Below are 27,434 nucleotides of genomic sequence, written 5' to 3'. Positions count from 1 at the left end.
CATCACACGGGTCTGGAGGCCCTGGGTTTGAACCTTGGACCTCCCATGTGGTAGGCAGACGCCCAATCCATTGGGCCAAATCTGCTTCCCTTCTTAACTACTCTGCAAAATGGCTTTGTCCAGCTTCTTGGTTAAGTGCCATGCCACTTTTTGGGCCAATCACAATTTTTTACTTTATTTGAGTTAAGGCCAAACTAATCAGGAAGAAACTATTTGTTCCATATGATTATTGAGACCATTTAAACCTAGCCTGGTGCCATAGAGTCTGACTTTTTTTCTTTTTTTAAACTTTCCAGTTTATATTTATTTAAGCCTCTTGCCACAGACATCTAATTCTGGACAATAATTCTTATCAAAAACATTTTAGTGCACACAAATCAAATCTATATTTTTATCATATGCATTCCAGATGATTTTGATTTGGACTTTTCGAGCAAGACTGTTTATTCAGAATCCCTAGCAAAGTAGCTCAGTATTAAATTCAGCTCCTTGCCAAACTATTTGAACTGTTTTACTTAGGTAAATGGCAGAATTAGCTTATTTGAGCAAGCATTCCACACATACATAAATGTAATAGAAATTGAATAATTTAATTTTCCATCCTAACTTTAGTCAAACATTTTTAGTGATATAATGGCTGTTAAACTTCAAAATACAAAACACATTTGGTTCATGGCCCCATCAATTTGTGAGGGCCTTTTTTGGTGGAGTTTTATATATACACAGTCTCCTTATGGGATAATTTAGCCAAATACTTTTATAGGCATCTTTTGAAAATATTTCAGATATTAAAATCTAAATATAATCTTTACAACTTACATATATATAATATAAATGTCTGATTTTAAAAATCTTGAATGGGTTTTTCTTTATCCCTGCACATTCCATAAGTGTGAACATATATATTCGCACATTCCTATCAATAATATTATAGAAGTATTATTTAGGCATGTGATAAGTTCTACAATAATATAATGAAATCAATGTAATCTAATAAAGATGTTGATCCTTTGAAAAGCATTATTTTAATTTTTGACTAAGTTTAATATAAACAGGTGAGAAATCTTTTCACCAATAACAAAGGAAAACTGATATTTATTCTGATGAGTCATTTCTTAACAGCATGAAACAGGTGAAAATCCTGAAAAATATTCTACTCATTATCAGTCTAAATTAAATTGTTAGGTTTATAGTTCCAGGCTCTGAAAAAAATTTAGGTCTAAAATTGACTAATTATGAAATTTAATATATGTAATAAAACCAAAATTAACACCCTTGCAGTCTTTCAAATTATTAGTATTTATTATAATAAACCATATTATCTATTGCAAAGAAAGTCTCAGCTAATGAATATGAGTTTTATGCTTTTTGCTTTCCATGATCAGAAGTATTCTTACCAGCAAGGGGAGGGCCAAGAAGAACTGGGGCACATTCCATAATTGTGGCGAGTCCCACAGCACTGGAAAACCTCTGAGCACCAACAAGGTCCATGAGGGTTTCAAAGAGGATACTGCTAACACTCCCAAATCCAAGGCCAAAGAATACAGCATAAAATACCAGGCTTGTATAGTTTTCTGCCAATGGGCACAGGAGATGACAGACTCCATTGAACATAATTGCAGAACTGAAGAAGTACTGGATTCGGGGACGGACAAGTTTGGAGTTTGCAATAAATCCCACAGAGGGCCTAGCAAACATATCAACAAAAGCCATAACAGACAGCAAGAGAGCTGCAGAATACTCATCAATTCCCTTATGCTTAGCATATGGAGCCAAGAATATAATAGGGGCAAAAAAACCTAGAAACAAAATCATATTTCCAGATAGATATATTAGAAATCCCCTATGCTTAAAAAGGGTGAAGTCCAAATACTTATTAATTTTGTTCCATGTTGATATTGTCTTATGGCTTTTCTTCCTAGCTAACTCTTCTGATCTTACACCAATCTTATTTTTAGACTTGGAAGGAGTTTGAGGTCCAACGGGTCTCATGAGGGACCCAGCCACACAGGAATTCAACAATAAACCACCCAAAATCAAGAAGCTTCCTTTCCAGCCATATGTATTAAAAAGGAACTGATTGAAAGGAGCTAATGTACTTAAGAACACAGGACTTCCCGCCATGGCCAATCCACTAGCCATGGGTCGTTTCTTATAGAAATATTTTCCAAGTATTGTTAAGGCCGGTTGCAGGTTGAAGGCTAAACCTAAACCTAAAAAGAACAAGACAAAAGCAAACAAAACAAAACACAATACATTATTCCTCTCACAAAAGAAATTACTCTTCAAAAAGTACATTCAGGTGGATAAGGCTGAGCTGAAAAATGCAACAGCAGGGACTAATTTGTGATAGTTATAAATATAAATGGAATTGTACCCCCCAAAAAGATTGTTATAACTGGACATCTGCTATGACAAGTTTAATATTACTTTCATTTAAAGCAGGGAAATAAAACCAATAAGTTCTAATGTTTGAATAACCCTGAAACTAGGACAAAATTATTAGTTTTTAATTAAAATCATTTAACTCCACAGATAAATTTCTCTCTCTTACATATTTACACACATACGTATAGAATAGAGAGTTAATTACTCTAGCATAATACTTTATTTTACTTTGAAACTTGAAGGAATGGGCCAGATTAAAAAGGTCATCATTTATAACAATTTTACATCTCACCAGTCAATTCTGGTGTTGAATGAATCAACACCATGCACTTAGCAAATAATAAAGTTCATACCATTAAATTTCATGCTTGATATTCTCACATTACATATTTCATGTATATAGATGCACATGTATGTTAACTAAGGAGACTTTTTCTGCTTGAAGCATATACTTATTTCAGAGAATAAAGCTGATTGTTCATACAAGTCAAAAGTTCCTACTGTCTGGGAAACTTCATAGCAGTACTGAATATTGCCTGTGAGAAATGAATTACCTCTTGCAGTTCACCAAGGTACTATTTAGCAACGGTGATAAATAAGTTCCTTTAAAAAGTACATAAAATTATTTTCATAAGCACCTCTCTTTTCTCCTTAGTTTAAGAAGCATTATTCTATATTATTTTAGGGGCCACTCAAGAATTACTTCGTATTTACTAATTTATGTAAATTGAGACAAAATTGAAAAGTGGTGAAGCATTCAGGTTCTGGGACATGCAGGTCTAGGTCAACCTTTTTATACAAATATTTTCTATGAGTAGAAGGGTCCCTGAAAGTTGACATGAAGGACCTAAGAACATGCTTTGGAGAGTAATAGCATGTTCTGATTCTACCTAGGGCATATCTATGAGATATGCAGAATAAATGCAATTAGAGCCAATTTATAAATAATAAAAATGACCAGTCTATGGTTCAGAGCCTCTTAGATGGAAGAACCAAAACCAAAACCCAGGTATTGTGTTTCCAAGTTCAATTTTCTTTGCCTTACACCATCCTCTGCCCAGGACCTGCTTTCTGGCACCTGGAACATTTGCCTTTAGATGCTAATCCAAGTTCTCTTGAAGAGATGTCTACTATTTTCTACTCTGGTATGGTAAAATGAACAAGGGATTTGAGATCAAAAGATCTGACTTTGCTTCAATTGTATAGGACTTGGCAAAACAGACTTCTTGAGCACCAGTTACCCCAAGAGAAAAAGATTTTTGCCAAAATCAAGTAAGTTCTAGAACTGTGAGATGTTATATAAATAACATTGTGATTACTATCTGCTAATATTTATTTATAAGTAACAGTATGCTGGGCACCCCATCAACTACTATATATTCATTTTTTACATGAATCATTTCAACAATTCCCTAAGGAATAAGCTATGGGCTTCCCCAATTTTAAAGACAAAGTTACTGAGGCATAAGGAGGTAAACTTAGCCATGACAACACAACTAGTATTTACTGAGTCAGGTGTCTTGACTTCAGAAACCAAAGTCAAGAGTACTGGCTGATTTTGACTTAAGGTAATATACTCATAGGTATATTAGCCTTTAATAGTTGACTGTAGACATTTCACAGCCCTCAAGACACAAAGGAATAAAATTATATTAGAATAACAAATAGTGTTATTATATTGGTGGCATAAGAATACCCAAATTTGCTGCATCCTAATGAATCTACTTGAAGGCCCAACCTCACTATTACGGTCAAATGCAGTATTTAAAAAGGGGGAGAGTTGACGATAGGTTGTAAAGAGAAATATTTTAACATCACTACTATTATAGGTTTTAATATATGTAACTTAATTTTTTTCATTAACTGATACACGAGGGCAAGGTAAGACTAATCTAAAATCCCTATAAAAAAGATAAATTTAGTTTCCTTTTATCTGTGAGCATCAGGGAAAGTCCTTTTACACACTGAACTCTAATAGTTCTTAAAACTTTGAATACAGATTTTTTAATGGAATTATTTGTTGAGACTAATAAAATAGTGCCTTCCAAACTTATATATTCAGGTTGGAGTCAATAGACATTGTAAGTGAGAAACAAACTATAATTTAGTGATAGTATGTAATTTAAAGTATTTGTATCATTGGCAAATGTGCCTCTCAGGACATTGAAACAAGTAGATCATTTGAGTAAAGAAGGGACACACAGAGCTCTACCACAAATCAGAATAATTTTTTTGTTAAAGTTAAATCAGTGCATCCAGAAAATATCGTCATCATTTGGCACCAGTTTTTAACATTTTATGCGTGCAAAGTCAGATTTCTACATGGGAATAAGTAATGAAAAACATATATATACATTTTTTAAAAGAACCTATTTAGGTACCTTTCCAGAAAATCTGGGTGCACAATACCATCACAGCTGGCTGAAGAGCAAAGAGTGAAACAGTGAAAAAAAGAACCAAAGTTGTCTTCTTTATGACATTTACATGACATGACAGCATATAACTTGTCTGATAACTTTTTTCATTACTTGAAATGAGTTTGGCCATACTATAGCTAGTATTTCAATGCATTAGATGAAAATAGTCTAAAGACAGCACCTGATACAAAAAGTAAATTTAAAGAAAATAATTAAGAACTTCCTCTTGTTCATGCTTCTTAAAAGAGCTTTGAGAACAACAGATGCATTAAGATGAAACAAAACTTGACTTACCTCCAATAAATCCCACAGTGAGGTAAAGTTGAAGTACAGTGGTGCTAAAAGAGGCCGAGACCATTCCCAGACAACATAAAACACCTCCGAGCATCACTACTGGCCGGCTGCCATATTTATTCACCAAAATGCTACTTATGGGACCTGAAGTAGAGAGAATATTAGGAAATATTCAGTTGCCAGTTGCTGGGTTATTTGTTTATTATTTTTAATGTGTTAATTTTGACCCCATTATTTCACATGGAATAAAATGAGGACTTTTAAATACTTCATATAGAAGCAGTTTGACTCATTATCTTTAACCATATATATGAAAGCATATGAAATAATAAATTAAAAGTGTTTAACATAGTTTGTTATGCCCATAATCATTCAAATTTGGATGGAAAAGTTTTCAACAAGAACGAGTTTAAAATGTCTAAAACAGGGATTCTTAACCCTTTTGTTCCACGGACCCCTTTGAAGTCAGGTGAAAACCATGGACCCCTTACTAAGTCCACACTATACTGTATTAATTAATAAATATATCACACCCACACTAACATGTACCATAAGAATACTGTTTTTTTGAATTTCAGTTCAAGCTTATGGACCCCTGGTTAAAAACTCCTCATCTAAAATATCTTAACAAATGCAGGTTTGTAACAAAAATCAAGGGGATTATATAAATGGTTCATCAGTTTTAGAATTCTATTTTCTAGAAAAATGTGTGTGTATATGTATGTGTATGCCATTAATGAGAACTCAATTTCTTTTTATTATACTGTAATGACCTGATTTTTCTTTGATACCACATATCATTGAGTCTAAGATATCAGTCCTTTACACATATTATTTTTATCAGAAATAAGGATGTCTTATATACTCAATGGCTTCTAATGGTCCTTGTTCATCAAACAGCAGCCACAAAGTAGTAATGTAGCTATCATGGTCTATGCATGCTTGAATTTGGCTATTATTTCTTGTGACTTGATTGGACAATGATGATCCAATATATTTCAATCAACAAAACATTTTAGGATCATTTGAAAAAGGAATATGAATATGAATTCTGATTAATATCTGAAAAGTTGTCTGTTGACACATTCTGGTAACATCAAGAAAGTACAAGCATCAAAACTTACAGACTGAGTGGTTGGGTTTAGATGAAATTACCAGAGAAAATGGAGGAACTATTTATTAAGATATGCTGCCTCACTAGGAAAGAGAACAATCATATATGGGAAACCTGGCACAAAAATCAAATGTTGAAGATTTAGATACTAAAGGTGACGAACTTTTAGGAATGCATTATTTATTTAACATATTTCCCAATGTATGTATGTGTGCATGTATAAAATATTCAGGAGGGATATACAATTAAAGTAGTATGTTTAACTATATTTAAGAGCTCTTTTGGTAAATATAAAAGTTCTAAATATTAAAGCATTGTGTCATATTTTAATGGACTTTTTTCTTGGCAGATCATAATATAATGGTACAGCTTTACAACTGAAGATATCTTTGTTTTGATGAAAGTCTATATTATTTTAAGGACCTGTCAATGTATAAATGGCTTGCTTTGAAATTTCCTTCTTGGCCTAGAAAAAATTAAAATGACTTTACGCTAGTACTGTAACTTATAAATTTACTAAGTGCTGTTGCACTCTGAGACTTAAATATACTGAAATTAATTTACCAATAGTCATATACTTTCACACAAATATTATTTTATTCTTTAAATATAATTTTGATATTAAACCTCAGGGCCTAATAGTAGTTACTATTACACCAAATATCTTTTGAAAGGATAATGGTAATAAATATTTTTAGAATGAGTTAACTCAAAAACAATACAAGGAGTAGTGTCAGCAAGACTGTGGAACAGATGTCTCCAAAGCCCCATCTCTCTCACAGAAACACTGAAAAACAAGCAGAAACTATCAGAACCAACTCTCTCAGAAACCTTGGAAAAAACCAAAAACTTATAGCAACCAAGCAAATAATTAAGAATTAGTACACTTTAAAATGGTAGGAAAGGTCTGTTTTTATTAGCCATTCCAGTTCTACCCCATCGCAACTCCCAAGCTGGGCAGCCATTTGGATGACTGGGAAGCTCATTCCCAGTGTGGAACCCTGGGGCCCTGGCTCTGGAGGGAACAGAGCAGACCTCATTCACAAATTAGTGCATATGTCTGTCCTAACCCATATAGCAGCTACCTGAAGGACAGAAACAAGGTGCTCATCACTGTTGAGCCAATCTTGGAACTCACTGGGTGTGAAGAAGCTGCAGGCATTGCTCAAAAACATAGTAAGGGGGAAAGCAGTTATTGCTCAATCAGTTGGTCTCCCATCTACCATATGGGAGGCCCCGGGTTCATGTCTCGGCCCTCCTTGTGGAGGGAGGCTCACCCACATGCTGTGGAGTGCTGCCTGACTCGCAAGCGCTGTGGAACACTGTCTGGCCTGCAAGTGCAGTGAAGAGCCTACTCAGCAAGATGATGCAACCAAAAAAGGGAGAGACAAGCAAAAACACAGAAGAGCATGCAGCAAATGGACACAGAGAGCAGACAGCATGCAAAAAAGCCACAAGGGGGGGTGGGGAATAAAAAAAAAACACAGTAAGGGAATGATAAGTGTGCAGTCATCTGGATTGAAAGACTGTGGTTGAGAACTAATGGATACTTTACTTGGAGGCCTGGGAAGAAAATCTGGAGAGAGTCTCCTTGGGAAATTATGGTATCTGGGAGCACCTGGGTATACAAGGACTTCAGAAAGTCACACTGCATATCCAGGGCAAGACCCATGCTCAGAAAATATCAGAGAAGACCCGAAACTTCCATCTTGGGCTAAAATCTAAGTTTAGTGGAAAATGCCTAAGTGTTGAGGAAAGTCCCATCACTGAGCCAGTGTGAAAAGATATAAAGAGAAGTGGTTTTGTTTGTTTTTTATTTCCTTATTTTCCTCCTGGCTGAATGCAAGTGAAAGGGAACAGAAGCTTCAGTGAACACACATGGCAAGGAATATAGTATCTGTAAAAACAGTTTGGGAAAAACACTAAAACAGATTATTATAGACTTTAGCAACAACCCAAAAAACAACAGCAACCTGGGGAAGGGTGTGAATCTGATTTCCAGAGTTATGAATCACAACTATTTGTGATAATGATATGGCAATAATTATACCTATAGGTTGGGTTACCCACATCAAGGCTTTTTTCTTCTCTCATTACTGTGATTAACTAAGGGTAGTCATGAAAGAAAACATGTAGAGGCACTGGCATTTTTTTTTAGGAGACTTTGATAACTTCTACAATGGCATCAGTCAAGATACAGTAAGATCTAATTTTAACAAATAATTTTGTTTTAAATAATAAATGATTTCCTCTAAGGGTGTATTTACATAATTCCTTTATCAAATTTTTCTAGCAAAAAGAGGTATCATCTATAAATAATATAGGAATAATCAAAGTACTTTACCCCTTAATATTAAATGCATACAGAATATTTCATAAAATATTTCTACTTTGTAATAGTTGTGGGATCAAATTAAAAATGATGATAGAGGATAAAATACATTTATTTTGTATGGCAATCCTAATGCTCAGTATTAATTAGAGGGGCCATATAATGTTAAATGTAAAGCATACCACCATCCGATACCTCTTTCCATCCTACAACAGCTTGTTGTATTGTATTAAGGACAACAACGAAGCTGAAAAAAAAAAAATTCCCATCATAATAAGTATGTTAAACATGAGCTAGCTTCACAGATGCCCATTGCTGAGGAACTTCAAGTATAATACAAGTGTATTCCTAAACTCATTCATTCACTCATTTCATTCATTCTGGAAATGTTTATGAAATATGGGTTTTTTCAAGTAATCATGATATTTAATAATTAGTTTATGTCAAAGATAAGGGGAAATTCTTTTCCTACAGAGTTATATCAAGCAGTTAGAAAAAAAGGGTGTGCAGAGTAATGTCTTATTTTCAAAAACATTTACAGAAATATGACTGTACCTAAGTCAGACTGAAATATCCCCACTAATTTCTTATGATGCAACTTTCCAATCTATCTCAGAATTTTTAGTGTCAAGAATAACAGACACCTTTGTGCTAGCTATGAAATTGTAAAGGAGGGCTTTATCAGAGAGTAGTGTGAGGATTGTCATCCATGTACCAGCTATTTCTTTGTCTTTGAAAGAGAACTAATCATTTTCAATGGTTGCAGTTCCTTAACACTTAGCCAGGAACCTGTTATGATTCATACACACTACAGGGAGTATTTACGCATTCTCAGAATTCACGCTGCCCTTACAGTTGGTACCAAACCAAAAAAAAAAAAAAACCCAACTTACTGTTTCATTTGTTTAAGTTTTGTTTGCATGTTCTACCCTAAGGTTTTGAAGGTTGTTGTAATATACTATTATTATTTGTAAACATTTATTGAGTAATTACTGTTTGCAAACTGTTTCCTAAGCATGGACATTCACTATTGCATATGATTTTCATGATAATCTTATGTTATTACCTAATTAAAGCCTTTTGACAGTAGATAAAACTGAGGCCCAATGTGTTCAAATATCTTGTTCAAGGTCACATCGATATCAGGTAGGAGAACACGGGTGTGAATCCAGACTCATGAATACAAAGCTTGTGATTTAATTACTGCACAGAAGAGTTACTATGGCAGGGCTATGACTACTATCCTTCAAAGGCCAGCTTTCAAACATGGTCCTTGGCTGGCATCGGGAATTGAGTATCAGGAGTATTCTCACTATTCCCTCACCACTGAGAGTGGCTCATTTGCCTAAACTGTTTGTTCAATGTTTTAGTTTCTAGAGTCCTTAAAGCAAATACCATGAAATGGGTCAGGTTTAAACAACTGGAGTTCATTTGATTATAGTCTTGAGGCTGAAAATGTCCAAATCAAGGTATCATCAAGGTGCTGCTTTCTTTCCTGAAGACCAGTTGCCAGCAATCCTCAACTCATTTGCCACATGACAAGGCACATGGCACTATCTACTTTTCTCTTCTGGGTTTGTTGTTTTCAACTTCTTGCTTCCCTCTCTCTCTCTTTGTATCCATTCCATTTATAAAGGACTCCAGTAATAGGATTAAGTCCAATCCTGAATGAAGTGGGTCACACCTTAACTGAAGTAGCCTCATCAAAAGGTCCTACTTAAAATGGATCCATACCCACATAAACAGATAAGATTTAAGAGCATGCTTTTTATGTGGTATATACAGCTTCAAAGACCACATATAATGTGATTTATGCTGAACACCTGAACTTCTAGGAGTCTGAAATTTGATATTAATAACTGTCAGGCAGAGTGCCAATAGACCTGCCAATAAAAACCTTGGGCACTGAGTCTCTAATGAATTTTCCAGTAGACAATTCTTTTACATGTGTTGTCACACTTGCTGACACAGGAATTTGTTTGCATCTAGTTTTTTCTTGACTTTGCCACATGTGCGTCTTTCCCTTTGCTGATTTTGCTTTGCCTTCTTTCATCAGAGTAAATCATAGCTGTAAAAAAGACTATATTCTGAGTCCTGTGAGTCTTTCTAATGAATCATTAACCCTGGGAGTAGTCCTAGGAACTCCCAACATTGTAATACTGTATTTCTCCTACTGCTAATTTTGGAGTTTTGTATGTAGTTATATACAGATGATTATTGTTCTATGTTTTTAAAATATTTGACCTACATATATATATGAACTGGTCTAATTTCCTTCTTGTTACTGTGTTCTGTAGACATGTATTCATAGTGCTTGGTTTTGTTTTGCTTTTTAATTCTGTAAATTACATGAGCACATGATTAATGACATGAGAAAACGGGGAGGTCATGTTATGCAATGAACACTTCATAAAATATATCTGATCAATCTAAAACCATACATTGGAATTGACTATCAATTTGAGCTATATAAAATTTTTATGCATAGCATAAACACTAACAGAAGAAAGATAAACTGCTATAATTTTTCATTTGCTTTATTTCAAATATGTGCTTGTGGTATTCTGTCAAATCAAATGATAAAAAACACTAGAGCAGGACTGGGAAAAAGCTGTTTGCAATTACAGAAATTTATCTGTGTTGATTCCCAGAGTATTTTCTTACTAAGGGTGGCTTTTCAAATATAAAAGATTTTTCAAAGAGATATTTTGAATTAGAACATTATTTTTATTTTAATTTGGACAAAAGGTGAGATCCTTTTCATTAAGTACTTGCTTGCCTGAGGTTTACCTGCACTGAAGTCGTGCTTAAAAATCCACCTGGTTTCTCTCTCCTGGGTCAGTGACAGGCATGGAGGGAGGGGTTCTTGATAATTAGGAAGGAGCTCTTACATTTGCTTTAAAAAAGGATGGAGGTGAAAATATTACATAGGTGAATCATCTTCAGTTAGCAGGATGCTCAATGATAATTGCCCATTTTGATTTATAAGGGTTCATCCAGCTCCTCAAAAAATGAGTCTTTATGTCAGCTGAAGACATCCATAGGATATTCATTCAACATTCAATTAATATTTTAAGTGTCTAGAGTGGCTTATAAAGATTTTGAATGAGTGGTTTGGGTTGTTGTAGAAATCAAGGAAAGGGGTTGAATAATGTGCTGGGCAAGCCTTGTGCACACAGGGACAGAACGTACGGGATAGTGATATGGCCCGCAAACTCATCTTTGTACTTGCTGCTTCCTCTGCTTGGAGTGTTTCTATCCTAGATAAAAAAAAATGGCTTATTTTTCTCAAGCTCAGGTCTCTCTACATAAACTGATTCCTCAGAGAAATCATTTCTCACCATTCCAACAGATGCTACCAATCTTTATAGTGAGGTATTAAGTGCTACTTTAAAATAAAGTTATACATCTATAACATATTTTCCACACATACACACTAAATATTTTTCTTTCTTCACATATCTCAATGCCTGTCCTGTGACTGGCTGTGAGAAAAGTTCATGAATTTTACTTAAATAAGAAGATAGGTATTTTATGCTTCCTCATCTTTTCCAGGTTCTACACGAACCCCTTTTCATTTCTATAATTATTTATGTACCAAGTGCCCCCAACCTAGGCTCAACACAATTGTTTAAAATGGATGATTCTATGATTGGTATTTTACCCTACCCACTTGGGAATCAAAAAAAGGCAGGATGGGGGAACAGGACAGGAAAGTAGGCAAACAGACATCTTACCAAAACCTGTTAATCCAAATCAGAAGGACTGGAAGTAATAATTCTAATTCTCTATGTCCAAGAACAGAAATGCCATGCACTTCCTTGGTATCCATAGACTACATTATGCTTAATTGGGAATGACATTCTCACTTGTTTAAAGATGGCAAAGGGCAGTGGACTTGGTCCAGTGGTTAGGGCGTCCGTCTACCACATGGGAGGTCTGCGGTTCAAACCCCGGGCCTCCTTGACCTGTGTGGAGCTGGCCCATGTGCAGCACTGATGCATGCAAGGAGTGCCCTGCCACGCAGGGGTGTCCCCCGCATAGGGGAGCCCCATGCGCAAGGAGTGCGCCCCGTAAGGAAAGCCGCCCAGCGTGAAAGAAAGTGCAGCCTGCCCAGGAATGGTGCCACCCACACGGAGAGCTGACACACAAAATGGCGCAACAAAAAGAAACACAGATTCCCGTGCCGCTGACAACAACAGAAGCCGACAAAGACGATGCAGCAAATAGACACAGAGAACAGACAACTGGGGTGGGGGGGAAGGGAAGAGAAATAAATATATAAATAAATCTTAAAAAAAAAAAAAAAGATGGCACAATGGCCAAATAATAATAAAAACAACAATTCTTGAGGACTTGGCACCATTTTAAGTTCTTCACATATAATATCAAATTTAATCCTCACAACCATTCTAAGAGTTGATACTATTACTTAATTCCAACTTAATACATAAGGAAACTGAGGTGCAAAGTAACAAGTTTTAAGGATTGCTCAAGCCCTTTCCTATACTATCTATGCTAATTATGTAAGCTCCTGTGAGGTGTCATTTTTCCCAGGACTAATTAAATCTCTTTCAAATGAATGATACTTGTTTTATAAAACAAAAAATTTACATTGAACATTACATTACATAACATTTATACTTTTCCTGTTCTTTGGAATAATTTTTAAGACAATGGAAAAATAAGAATGTATTGCAGTTAACTGTTGGTTGCCGACCGAGGGGCCATTCCATCTTCCTTTTCCCACCTGAATCCTGATATTGTTTTATACCTACCCTCTTCTGTGAGGCCCCAGATATATCCCTGGGGATAAATCATAAGTGTAAGACAATAATGGTGGTACAATTACCACAGGTTTGAACATATGCATTTTGGGATGATTTATAGAGGGCAATGTCTTCTGGGGGATACTGGGAAGGGATTTCCTCAATCTTAAAAAGAGATAGTGCCTCTAAGTGGTTTCATGAGAATGTCTTACCTCTAAGTGACACAGCCACCTTCAGACCATGGAGTTAACTTGAAGATGAGGTTCAATACCTAAGCCCTTGATCACATGGAAATGTTTTGGAAATGGATGGTGGTGATGGTAGCACAACATTGTGAACCTAATTAACAGCACAGAAATGTTTATCTGAATGTGATTAAAAAGGGAAATGACAGACTGTATATTTAGTAACAGAAACATAGTTTTTAAAAGTCTAAGGAACTATTTCATCAATTGCAACAAATGTACCACACTAATGAAGGATGTTGTTAATGTGGGAAAATGCAGGAGGGCCAGGGAACAGGGTATGTGGGAATCTCTTATATTTTTTATGTAACATTTATTTAATCTAAGTTTCTTAAAAAATAGTATATTAAAAAAAAAGTCTATGGAACTACACTACACAAACTGAACTTTAAGTTAAACCATGGGCTATAGTTAATAGTACAATTATAAAAATGTGCTATCATCGATTGTAACACTCCACACTAATGCAAGGTGTTAATAACAGCATGGTGTATGGGAATCTTGTACTTTATGCATGATTGTTCTGTTCCCACAACTTCTCTAACAAAAAAAAAGTTAATGGATTAAATAAACCAAGAGCTACCTTACCTTCAGATATACTCTGATATGATGTAGTAAAATTTTCTTATGGTGTACCGATTGACACTGAATTTTCCCATTACTTGTACCCTAAGGCATCTAACTAATACTATAATAGAAAGAAGTTCAAATTCTATTTATTAATAACTTCATAAAATCTGTTAATGCTCTCTCACACTAATAAGTAATTAACATATATTAAATATCTCCTTTTCCCCCAAAGATTGAAAGTTTAGTTTCAAAGAATTATCTCAGTGTTAAATGACTGAAGAACAATGAAAGTGATTGGAAGTATTTACATATTCCTAATTTATTACATGTATTTAAATATATTGGAATAGTTTAATATCTGCAGAATGTTTAAAATGCAGATATGTAATTCAGAATATATTGCTAAAGTATATACTTCCATTGATGTCAGGAAAATGCAATTTGTAAAATGAAGATTCACATCTGCCTTAGACAACTAACAAGCAATTTATTTCTAAAGGATGCTAAATATGTTTCTGTTCCTGGGGAATTTTTCCCTCAAAACTCTTATTGTATATGGAATACTGCATGAAATATTATGAAATTCCATATTCTCTCCCTCCATCTATTCTTGAAAATTAGTTTTAAATAATGCTATACTAATATTTTATATTATGGCATATTTATTTGCATAACTGAATTAATCACTAGAATTTCAGTTTCTGAAGGGCAGGTCCTGAATGTTACTCATATTTATAATTTACTAATTTATATATGGCATAGGAAAATGAAATAATTTCAAATGGTAGGTGACTGCATGTTTCTTAAGACTAAATTATTTACTAAGTAGACTTAGAATTGTTATATACCATTATTACTTCATTAACATGATATCAGTTTTTATTATAACACATACAGTTTTAAAGATAAGATCCAACCAACAGAATTCCTTTCTTTCCTTATCCAAATCATATTTAAAACAAGGCAAAATACAGTACTGATGCGAGGATAAAGGTCATTTTAGAGCTCTGTATATGATCTTCCATTTAACTAGTTTTGAATAAACGAAGTTCATCACTGAAGGTAGGAGACACACTCATCCCTATATCCCTGCTACCTTCTAGTACAATATTTGTGTATATAACACAGAAATAGATGTGTATGTGTGTATGTGTTTTGAATCTGAAGAACAAAGTATCAAGAGAGTGCACTAGTGTTTTCTGTGCTTCTTTTATGTAAGTACCAGTATACTCAGAAGTACTACAGAATAATATCAACTAATATTCCCTACTTATTCCAAGGAATAATTAATATCAGATAAATAATAACTAATGTTTAAATTAGGCCTACCTTGGTTAGGAGTCTATGTTATCTAATGGCTATCTATTTTCTCCTGATTCCTTTTTTGGGAGAACATGGATTCCTGAAACATGCGTTTCACTGTGCAGTCATATGCTCAGAGAATTAAACTCTGTATCAGGTGTTCTTAAACTTTTTTGTTCCATGGACCCCTTGGCCAGTCAGGTGAAAACAATGCACCTCTTACTAAGTCAGCCCACACTATATTGTATATTGTTTAATAAATATATCACACCCATATCAAAACATCCCCACAAGAATAATGTTACTTTTTTAAAATTTCAGTTCAAGCTCAAGGACCCCTGTTAAGAACCCCTGCTCTATATAGTGTTTGGAGTAAATACTAATTAGAGTAATCTCATGTTAATATAATATCATTTCACTCTCCAGTGAATGATTTAAGCTGGGCTCATGATCCAGTTCTGACCAGTGAGACATAAGTAGAAGTCTGCTACAGACTTCTGGGAAAAGGTCTCCCTTCCTTAAAATAGATACAAGGAGAAGATGGCCTCAGAGTAAGGAGCTCCTGGAGCCAGCTCCTGAAACAGGGCAGCTGGTGGTCACCCAGAGCTACCTAAAGCAACTTTTGGAGGACCCAGGAGACCAGAGGGGTATCCTACAACATCCTTGATGGTATGGAAGGAGGAGACTCCCCATCTGCACAGAGGAATTGTGAGTAGAGCCCTCCATGCTGCAGAGGTCGGTGCCCATGGCGTGCAAGCCACCTCAGGAGCTATTCCGTGGTTTCAGTTGAGGTTCTATCTCCCCCAATAAAAACGGGAGGAAAACACGGTGTGGTACCGACTTCAGCTACTGATTAGTGGATTCAGTGGGCTGAAGTAGAATCCTAGGAACAAACTTTGAGCCTGTCCAGGTCAGAGGGAAGTCGGTGGCCGCCATTTTGACTCTGCCCCAGCACAAGGGGAAGCAGTACTGACTGAAAATCATAGTGCTTGTAAAGACCGGCTTCTTTCCATCCAGGTTGGATTGCAGGTTTAGCCTAAACTCCAGTCCCACTTCCTGCAGGGAGGAAGCTGGGGGGATCTGCACCACCTCTCTGGGAAGCTGCAAGCCACACTGCAGAGGCTGGTGCCCATCCTACTCTAGGGGTGCAAGTCATCTCAGGAGCTATTCCGTGACTGGAGCTGGAAGCTTCATTTCTCATAAGCAGTGGAGGAAGAGACAGATGTCCACTGACCTCAGCTACTGATTACTGGACTCAGCTGGCTAAAGTATAATCCTAGAGCCAGCAAGGGTCTGAGCATGTCCAAGTGAGGAAGAGTCTGGTAGCCACTATTTTGACCCCACCCCACGGCATGAGGGGGAGCCTGGCTGACTGAAATCCAGTGAAGTTAGGGATGGGCTTCTTTCCACCAAGATCAGAATGCAGCCCTAGCGGAGGCTCCAGCCCCACCTCCACCAGAGAAGTAGCTAGAGGGATCTGCTCCAGTCTCTCCAGGCAAATGCAAGTGCTCACTGCTGGCAGAGGCTGAATACTCGGATACCTGCGGCTGCTTCCCCCATCCCAAGAGAAAAGGAGAGGAGCTGGGTATCCTCAGCCTTTCTGGGCAATGGCAGGAGTTTTCAGCCCACACAGATTTGTTGAGTGTCTTTGAGTCCATCTCCGCCTCTATCCCCCCACAGAAGAGGAGCGGGCTGGTGTTGCCTCAGCCTCCCAGGGCAGCTTCTTTGGGTAACTGCAGGTGCATTTGGCCCACACAGCCTGGTCTAATGGGTACTTGTGGATGCACCCTCACCCCCCAATAGGAAGGAAGAGAACTGATCTTTCCACAGCCTTTTTGGGCAACAGCAGACCTTCAGCCTGCATGGACTGGACTATGGGATGCCTATGAATCCACCCCCACCCCAAAAGGATAGGAGGGTTTTGGTGTCTCCACAGCCTCTCTGGACAATTGTGGGTACCTTCAGTCAACAGGGACTGGTGGATAGAAGGGGGCTGGTGTTTCCTCAACCTCTCCAGGCAATGGCAGGTATTCTCGGCCAAAAAGGGACTGGACTGTTGAGCACCCATAGAACCACCCCTACTACCCAAAAGGATAGAAGGGAGCTGGTGCTTCCTCAGCCTCTCTGGGCAATGGTGGGTACTGTCAGTCTACAGGACGGAACTACTCAGCATTTGTGGTTCTGTTCCCACCCCCTAAAGGGAAGAAGGGACAGTACTTCCTAAGTCTCTCAGAGCAACTGCAGGCATATCTGGCCCACAGAAATTAGATTGCTGGGCACTCCAGAGGGTCCACTCCCACTCCCAGTAGGGAGAGAGTCTGGTGATACATAAGTTTACGTTAGCATCTGTGGTCATTTTGGACCCACACAGAATAGATTGCTGACCAAAACTGTAGTACCATCCCTGCCTAAGGTAGGGGAGGAAGGGGTTTGAAGCTTCATCAGTGTCTCCAGGTGACTGCACACAGTCTTGTGCCCAACTGGGATTATTATACACAGTTACAGCTCTGTACCTACCCCTGACAGAGGAGAAAGGTGGGAGAAACTTCATCAGTTCCCGGGGGAAAGTGGGCAGCTTCAGCTTCCATAGCTTACAGCACCAGCTACATCCTCGGCTCCTACTACACAACCAGCAAGGGAGAAAAGATAAGAAATCCCTAAACTAAAGGGAGCAACTGCACTGGGAATAAATACATCTAGCAAGCCAGATGTGGAAACACCAACAAAAAATTACAATCCATACCAAGAAACAGGAAGAGATAGCCCAAATAAAGGAACAAGATAGGCTTGCAGATGACATAAAGGACTTGAGAGAACTAATCTAGATATTCAAACAAATCTCCTTAATAAATTCAATGAGATGGCTAAGGAGATTAAGGATATTAAGAAGACATTGGATGAACACAAAGAAGAATTTGAAAGCACACATAGAAAAATAGCAGAACTTCGGGCAACAAATGTGCAATAAATGAAATTAAAAATACACTGGAGGCATATAACAGCAGATTTGAGGATGCAGAAGAAAGGATCAGCGAGCCCAAAGACATGGCCTCTGAAAGTGAACAAACAAAAGAACAGATGAGGAAAAGAATGGAAAAAATTGAACAGGGTCTCAGAGAACTAAATGATAGCAAGAGACGTGCAAACATACGTGACATGGGTGTCCCAGAAGAAGAAAAGAAGGGAAAAGGGGCAGAAAGAACATTTGAAGAAATAATGGTGGAAAATTTCCCAACCCTAATGAAGGACATGGATATCCATGTCCAACAAGCATAACAAACTCCTATTCAAATAAATCCAAATAGACCAACTCCGAGACACATACTAATCAGAATATCAAATGTCAGAGACAAAGACAGAATTCTGAGAGCAGCAAGAGAAAAGCAACGTATAACATATAAGGGATACCCAATAAGATTAAGTGCTGATTTCTCATCAGAAACCATGGAGGCAAGAAGGCAGTGGTATGATATATTTAAGACACTGCAGGAGAAAAAATGCCAGCTAAGGATTTTGTACCCAGCAAGATTATCTTTTTAAAAAGAGGGTGAGATTAGAATATTTACAGATAAACAGAAATTGAGAGAGTTTATAACAAAAAGACCAGCTTTGCAAGAAATACTAAAGGGAGTGTTACAACCTGAAAAGAAAAGACAGGAGATAGAGACCTGGAAGACAGTCCAGAAATGACAACTGTATCAGTAATAGTAACTTAAAGTGTCAAATATAAAATGACAGACAAAACGCAAAGATCACAATGGATGAAATAAGAACTGCCTTTACAGTAATAACATTGAATGTTAAATGGAATAAATTCCTCAATCAAAAGACACAGACTGGCAGAATATATAAGAAAATATGAGCCAGCTATATGCTGTCTGCAAGAGACTCACCTTAGACTCGAGGATACCAATAAATTGAAAGTGAAAGGTTGGAAAAAGATATTCCATGCATGTAGTAACCAAAAAAAACTGGGGTAGCTACACTTACATCAGATGACACAGACTTTAAAAGCAAAACTGTTATTAGAGACAAGGACATTACATGTTAATAAAAAGGGATGATTTTCCAGGAAGAAATATCAATCATAAATATATATGCACCTAACCAGGATGCCCCAAGATACATGAGGCAAACACTGGCAAAACTGAAGGGAGAAATAGACATCTCTACAACAACAGTAGGAGACCTCAATACACCACTTTCAGTATTGGATAGAACATCTGGGCAGAAGATCAATAAAGAAACAGAGAGTTTGAATAATATGATAAATGGACTAAACCTAATAGACATATACAGAACAATGCACCCCAAAACAGCAGGTTATATATTCTTTTCAAGTGCTCATGGATCTTTCTCCAGGATAGGCCATATCAATTTTACTCAAGCTCTTCCAAAAACTTCAACAAGAAGGAATGATACCAAACACATTCTATGAAGGCAATATCACCCTAATACAAAAGCCAGATAATGATATTACAAAAAAAAGAAAATTAAAGACACATTTCTCTAATGAATACAGATGCAAAAATCCTCAATAAAATACTTGCTGATCAAATTCAAGAACACATTAAAATAATTATCCATCATGATCAAGTGGGTTTTATACCAGGCATGCAAGGCTGGTTCAACACAAGAAAATCAATCAGCATAATACACCACGTTAATAAATCAAAGAAGAAAAATCACATGATCTTATCAATTGACACAGAAAAGGCATTTGACAAAATACAGCATCCTTTCTTGATAAAAATACTACAAAAAATAGGAACTGAAGGAAATTTTCTCAACATGAAAAACCTACAGCTAACATTGCACTCAATGGTGAAAAACTAAAAGCTTTCCCGTTGAGTTCAAGGACAAGACAAGGATGCCCACTGTCACCACTGTTGTTCAATATAGATCTAGAGGTCCTAGCTAGAGCAATCAGGCAAGAAAAAAAATACAAGGCATACAAACTGGAAAGGAAGAATTAAAATTTTCACTATTCACAGACAATATGATTGTATATCGAGAAAATACTGAAAAATCTACAAAAAAGCTGCTAGAACTAATAAGTGATTTCAGTAGAGTGTCAGGATACAAGATCCATATGCAAAAATCAGTGGTGTTTCTATACACTAATAATGCACAATCTGAGGAGGAAGTCAGGGAAAAATTCCATTTACAACAGCGACTAAAAGAATCAAATATTTAGGGATAAACTTAACCAAGGATGTGAAGCACTTGTATTCAGAAAATTATAATGCATTGCTAAAAGAAATTTTAAAAGACCTAAATAATTGGAAGAAAATTCCATGCTCATGGATTGGTAGACTAAATATCATGAAGATGCCAATTCTATCCAAACTGATATACAGATTCAATGCAATCCCAATAAAAATTCCACCAGCATTTTTTAAGCAAATGGAAAACACAATTATCAAATTTGTCTGGAAGGGTAAGAGGCCCTGAAAAGTCAGAAACACTTAAAAAGGAAAAGTGAAGTTGGAGGACTTTCACCTCCAGACTTTAAAGCATATTACCTAGCTATAGTGGTAAAAACGGCATGGTATTGGCATAAAGATAGACACATAGACCAATGGAACCAAATTGACGGTTCAGAAACAGACCCTCACATCTACTACAGCCAAGGGATTTTTGACAAGCCTGTCAAGCCCTGCCAGTCAGGGCAGAACAGTTTATTCAACAAATGGTGTTGGGAGAATTGGATATTCATAGCCAAAAGAAAGAAGGAAGACCCTGACTTCACACCTTATATAAAAATTAACTCAAAATGGATCAAAGATCTAAATATAAAAGGAAGTACAATAAAGCTCCTAGAAGAAAATGTAGGGAAACATCTTCAAGACCTAGTGGTAGGTGATGGATTCTTAAACCTTACACCAAAAGCATGAGCAATAAAAGAAAACATGGATAAATGGAACCTCCTCAAACTTAAACATATCTGTGATTCAAAGGACTTCATCAAGAAGGTGAAAAGGCAGCCCAGTTGATGGGAGAAAATATTGGAAACCACTTATTTGATAAGGGTTTGATTTCGATTCTATATAAAGAGATCATACAACCCAACAATAAAAGAGCAAGCAATCCAATTTAAAAATGGGCAAAAGATTTGAATAGAAATTTCTCCAAAGAAGAAATACAAATGGCCAAAAAGCACATGAAAAAATGTCCCATATCACTAGCTATTAGGGCAATGGAAATTAAAACAACAATGAGATATCATCTAACACCACATAGAATGGCCATTATTAAAAAAACAGACGACAGTTAAGTGCTGGAGAGGATGTGGAGAAATAGGAACACTCCTTCACTGTTGGTGGGAATGTAAAATGGTACAGCCTCTGTGGAAGACAGTTGGCAGTTCCTCAGGAAGCTAAATATAGAACTGCCATATCATCCACAAATTCCTCTACTAGGAATATACCCAGGAGAACTAAAAACTATGACACAAACAGACATCTGCACACCAAAGTTCACAGTGGCATTGTTCACAATTGCCAAAAGATGGAAACAACCCAAATGTCCATCCACCAATGAATGGATTAACAAAATGTGGTATATACGTACAATGGAATACTATGTTGCAATAAGAAGAAATGAAATTGGGACACAGGTGATAACAAGGATGAGTCTTGAAGACATTATACTAAGCGACGTAAGCCAGACACAAAAGGACAAATATTGCATGGTCTCATTAATATGAACTAAATATAAATAATAAACATATGGAATTAGAACCTAGAGTATAAGTTATAAGAAGATAAGAGGAGGATTGAGAAGAACTATGGATACTTAATGTACATAGAAGTTTTAATTAACTTGACTGTAAAAGTGTGGAGATGGATAGAGTTGATAGTAACACATTATAGTGAGTAACAACAGGTTTATAAATGGGATTATGACTGAAAAAGGTAGTCTGGGGAAGTAAATGTCAATAGAAAGAAAGCTAAAGAATAATCTAAGGACTGAATAACATAGTAAACCCAGAGGCGGTTGAGAATTGTGGGTAAGGGTACAAATGCAAGAGAGTCCTTCTGTTAGTAGAGCAGATGTACATCACTACTGCAGGGTAATGGGAATATGGAGAAACATGGGAATACTACAATTGGTGTCACCTATAGACTGTGGTTAACAGCAATACTATAATATTCTTGCATTAATGCCAAGGTATACTGTGTTGATAGTGGAGGTGTATGGAAAAAGTATGCCAAGTGTATGCTATGGACCGTGATTGGTGGTAATAGTCTGATGATATTATCTCATAATCTGTAACAAATGTTCCATCAGGGTGTGGAGTTGTATGGGAAATCTACATATCTGTATGACTGTTTTGCAAGTTCACAATATCTGTAACAAAAATACATTTAGAAAAAAATAGTATGGGTTTGGGGAAAAATACACCAAAATATAAGATAAGGAATATAGTTGGTAGAAATATTTTGACGATGCTTTTGCATAGTTTGTAACAAATGTTTTACACCAATGCAAAGAATTGGTGGAGGGGTGATGTATGAGACACCTGTGTGATGTTATGTATGTTTATTTTGTAAATTTGCTATCTTTACTATACACTTATTGTTTGTGTGTGTTCATGTATGAATGATATACTCAATTAAAAAAAAATAGTTACAAGGAATCCATTAGATGTTGCTTGCCTGCATGGTTGCTTTGGACCACGGCAGTAAACTTATGAACACGGAGAGAACTGGCCTGAAGAAAAAGCCAGGGCACAGAAGTTAGCAGATCCAAGATATCAGAGAGAAGTGGAGGTGAAGACCTAATCATGCCATGCCTATGGCCACTCTATCTTTAAACTTGTTATATGAAGTAACATATTTACTTAGTGTTTAAGCCGGATAAGTGTTTAAACTGAGAGTGTTATAGCACATAAACGTGCAATGACAGATTATTTTTCCTTAAATGTGTTTCCGAAAATATTGGGATATAATGAATGATAGATTTGTAAGGATCAAGAGTAATTATTTAAAATCTGTCCTGTCCAATCAGATGTCTAACTAAGGAGCTGTTACTCAATTAAACTTCAAAGAGCTAAATATAACTGAATTGTTTAGCTTATTTTACATGGTTTCTGAAAGAAATGGCAATCATAAATTTACTGCACTATATATTTTCATGAAATTAAATGAGAACTCAGGGGAGTAGGCAAAGCTCAGTGGTTGAGTGCATGCTTCCCATGCATGAGGTCCCAGGTTTAATCCTTGGTACTTCCTTAAAAAATAAAGTTAAATGAGAACACTAAATTGACAACAATTTACTGGTCTTCTGAATTTTGTTAAGGTTTAGGTAAAATACTACATTGTCTATTTTGTCATGTTTGGCTTTTTTTTTTTAAGCTCTTCATAACAAACTTCTCACTATATATGTATGTACTGTAAATATATATGAATATATGCACACACACAAACACATGCACAAATATATACACATGCAGATGTATGTATATATATTAAACTAATAATACAATTGTTAATAAAGGTCACAGCAATCTCATTTTTATTAAATGCAGAATACAGAAGTCACATTTTATTAATTGTAGGATATATATGTCCTAATCTATATAACATTGCTTTTAATCCAGGAGACAATATAATCCCCACCAAATCACAGTAAGACATTTTATATCCTTTGATATCATCTAGAGAGATCCTCTATGAGTGGATCCAGTTGTATCAGTGTTCACAGAGCAAATCTAAAATAATGAATGAATAAGTAAAAATAAATAAATAAAACCCACCATTTCACAAAGGAATGGTAAAACTATTTCCATCTTTCTGAATGAGGAATCAATAAGTGCTAAACAGTACCACACACTGTATGTGCAAATAGCAAATACAAGAAAGGTCCCTGAAAAGAGTAAGCAGACACACGAGCAGTGAACACTCGTTTTCAGATATAAGCTTGAAACCATGTTTAAGAAGAGGAAGGTATTTGAAATATATTTGGATTTTTAAAAAATCCTAGACAGAACATAGAGAATAATACAAAAAGTGAAGAGTAACTGTAAAGTCTCAAAATGCAAGTTCAACACCAAAATTAAAGAAATGAGCAGTCTATTAATTACTGTATACAAACAAGAAATAAATTACACAAATATAAAGTAAGCATAAGATCATTAAAATAGCAGGTGAACCTCAGTATTCTGGAACATACGCAGTTTTTTTAAGTGAACCTCAGTATTCTGGAACATACTCAGTTCATTCTTATTTCAATTAGTAAGAAAGATACACTATTAACTAATTCACTAATTTCCCATCAAAAAAATTAAATGTTATCCATTTTGCTGGGGAGGTGGAGTGGCAGAAATAAATGCTCTCCCCCAAATTATGTAGTAGATGACTAATCTTGCATTTCAAAGTGGAGAAATGAAGAATAAATGGCAAGTGGCTTACTAAGATGGGAAAAAAGGGTATTGGTTCTACAACCTTGGGCATAGCCCTCAACATCTCCAGCTATTAGCTATCTGTGCTGTAGTAGTCATGGTGACAGTATTACTTTAAATTTAAAAAATTTATTTTTAAAGTTTAAAAGAAGGGCAGATTCTCACACATATAATGCTTTTAAAAGAAAGTGGGTGTTTTTATTTTTGTCGAAGAAGAGTTCAATACATTTAATAGTATGACTGTTGAAAAACACTAGACTAAATGATTTTTAGGCTCTCTATAGTTTGGCAATTCTGTCATGACAACTTGTTCTGGAATTCATTTATTCTTTCAATAAGTATACAGAGAGTACTGTTTATATGCCTGGCATTTTCTTAAGTGCTGCTTTGTTAGTTGCTGGGGATAAACAGACCCTATTTTACCCTAAAAGGGGGACAGGGAAGCCCTTACCCTAAAGGAACTCAGAATTTAGTAAAGGAGGATGAAACAGACACATAAGAAAATAATTAAAAGTTAACTACAACGTGACATTGTTATCACGGAAATCTCAAGATAGGAGAAAAAAAGCACTTAACGACTCCTCTGGAAGTCAGGGAAAGCTTTAAAGTAGAAGATTCCGAAGAGATAAAAGAGGAGGCATTCTATGCAGAGGCACCAATGGTTTGACTCAGTAATTTGTAGAATCTCTAGATAAAAGTGGTGTTTAAACTGAGGTAAATTTATCCTTGAGGATACATGAAAAATTTTCCAAAGGATACATAGGTAGTGGTGTTTTAGAGATTTCAAATGCTTTGATTGTCAACTTGCATTTGTACTAACTACATCCAAGCATCATGTAGGTTCTTCTTTTCTACCTCAACTTTCACAAAAGAATCCACTGCTCAGAGAGGTAAAAACCACCAAGATATCAAAGAGACAATTGTTAAAAGTTTTCCTGGATGCTTTATAATCGTTACTAAGGGCAAAAAAACAAAAACAAAAACAAAATTGACAACAAAAATCACCATAATGCCTCTTAACTCTCCTTGTCTTATGCATATTACTACTGAGGGTAGAGTACGGCTTTAGGCATGGGGTATTTGGGAGTCTTTTTCTGAGTTCAGAAATCATATACATTGTGCTGTGGGTAGCAAAAGTGATGGCAATTTTTGTCTAATGACTTAGATTCTTCCCTCCTAACTATAGTCAAAGAATTCATTGCCCTTAAGGTAGAGTCTGATGAGAAAAAAGCAAAGAAAGCATTGGCAAAAAGTAATGTTTGTTAAAGACAGTTATTTCAAAATTTAAATGTAAGCAAATTCTTTTCAGCTAGTCTCTACTCATTTCTAGGACATGTCATTAATTGGAAAGAAAAATACCTTTGAACAGCAAAAGCAGTCCAAATCAGTAAAGTTTATTCTTTTAATTGTAACCGAAATGGTTTATAGGACATCAAAATTTAAAGTTAAACTCATGACTAAAATTCTGCATGACTTCATTCAGAATTGATGTGTATTATTCTTTAAGGTAATTAAAATCTATTTTATAAAATTATATTGTAGAATATGTAGTCATTTGATGTCATCTTATGTTTTTATACTTATTTCCAGATAAAATTATATGAAATAAATAACTAAGGCAACTGTTTGGTCAATTAGGTTTTAGCAGGATATACTTTTTTTCATTAAATTAATAGAAAAATTTATGATAATTTACATCAAAATAAACACAGGTATTTCTATACATTTACACCTGATTCTTAAAGCACTGTCACATATTTACTAAAATAATATTACACTTTGTCATATCTTAACTTCATAAATAATAATCTTAGCTAAATATTTATTACACAGGATTATTTCAAAATAAATTTGAGAAACAGCATAAATTCTTGTTTTTAAGCATTCTGCAAAAATAGATAAATATTTTGGAGCAATAGCAATTTAATGTTAACAGCCCCATAATTTACTTTTCAGTGCTTTTACAATGATCCTCAAATGCATTCTAAAATATTTATGTGATCTTAAAAATCAATTTAAACATTTTCTGAGTAAAATTAAATCTGATTTACTTGATTAGTTTGGAAGTGGGGAGCAGCTTTTCTAAATTAAGTTAGAGGGTACCATTTTCCCACACACTGAAAGAGCTAAGTCTGCAACTCTGACTTTTCACAAATATGTATTTGAAACATGATGTTATACAAAATTTTAATCACAAATACTGTACTGACAAAGGTGTATTTCAATTTCTCTACCATTTATGAATATTTGGATTATAAAATTTGCCTCTAAAAAATAAAAGAGCAGTACTGTTATTTATCTTTTTATGAGTTTTGATAAAATTTTTGGTAAACTTCTCAGAAGCTGAGAAAGTTATTGACTTTGTAAATCAGATGGATTCCAAGTCTCCTTTTCTCACAAAATTGAAGGTGGACCTGTTGAATTGCTAGCTGATAGATCATTATAAATAAGTTTTGATGATAGATAATTACATGATTTTTTTTGACAAATTCAAACAATAGATTGATACTGCTAAAACCAAACATTTTCTATTGTTTATTTTGTTCCATGAAGTTACTCAGTGCTTACATAAATAAAAACAAAACAACAAAAAAGGA

General features: G+C 35.6%; 1 protein-coding gene across 8 annotated transcripts in view; it reads right to left on the bottom strand.

Annotated features, from left to right (window-relative positions):
• Positions 1–27,434, bottom strand: part of SLC16A7 (solute carrier family 16 member 7) — a 209,704-nt gene that overhangs the window by 5,588 nt on the left and 176,682 nt on the right. For 7 of the 8 annotated variants that reach the window (XM_004467664.5, XM_004467666.5, XM_058308347.2 and 4 more), the window contains 2 exons: positions 5,100–5,243; positions 1,398–2,213 (listed from right to left, as the gene is read on the bottom strand). In XM_004467664.5, coding sequence (XP_004467721.1) covers positions 1,398–2,213; positions 5,100–5,243 — 960 coding nt within the window. Of the gene's footprint in view, positions 1–1,397; positions 2,214–5,099; positions 5,244–13,526; positions 13,646–27,434 lie in introns of those variants that run through there. The other variant, XM_004467669.4, reaches the window with a different exon arrangement.

Source organism: Dasypus novemcinctus, chromosome 12, assembly GCF_030445035.2.
Source record: "Dasypus novemcinctus isolate mDasNov1 chromosome 12, mDasNov1.1.hap2, whole genome shotgun sequence".
NCBI lineage: Eukaryota > Metazoa > Chordata > Mammalia > Cingulata > Dasypodidae > Dasypus > Dasypus novemcinctus.
This window is presented reverse-complemented; position numbering and strand designations above follow the sequence as displayed.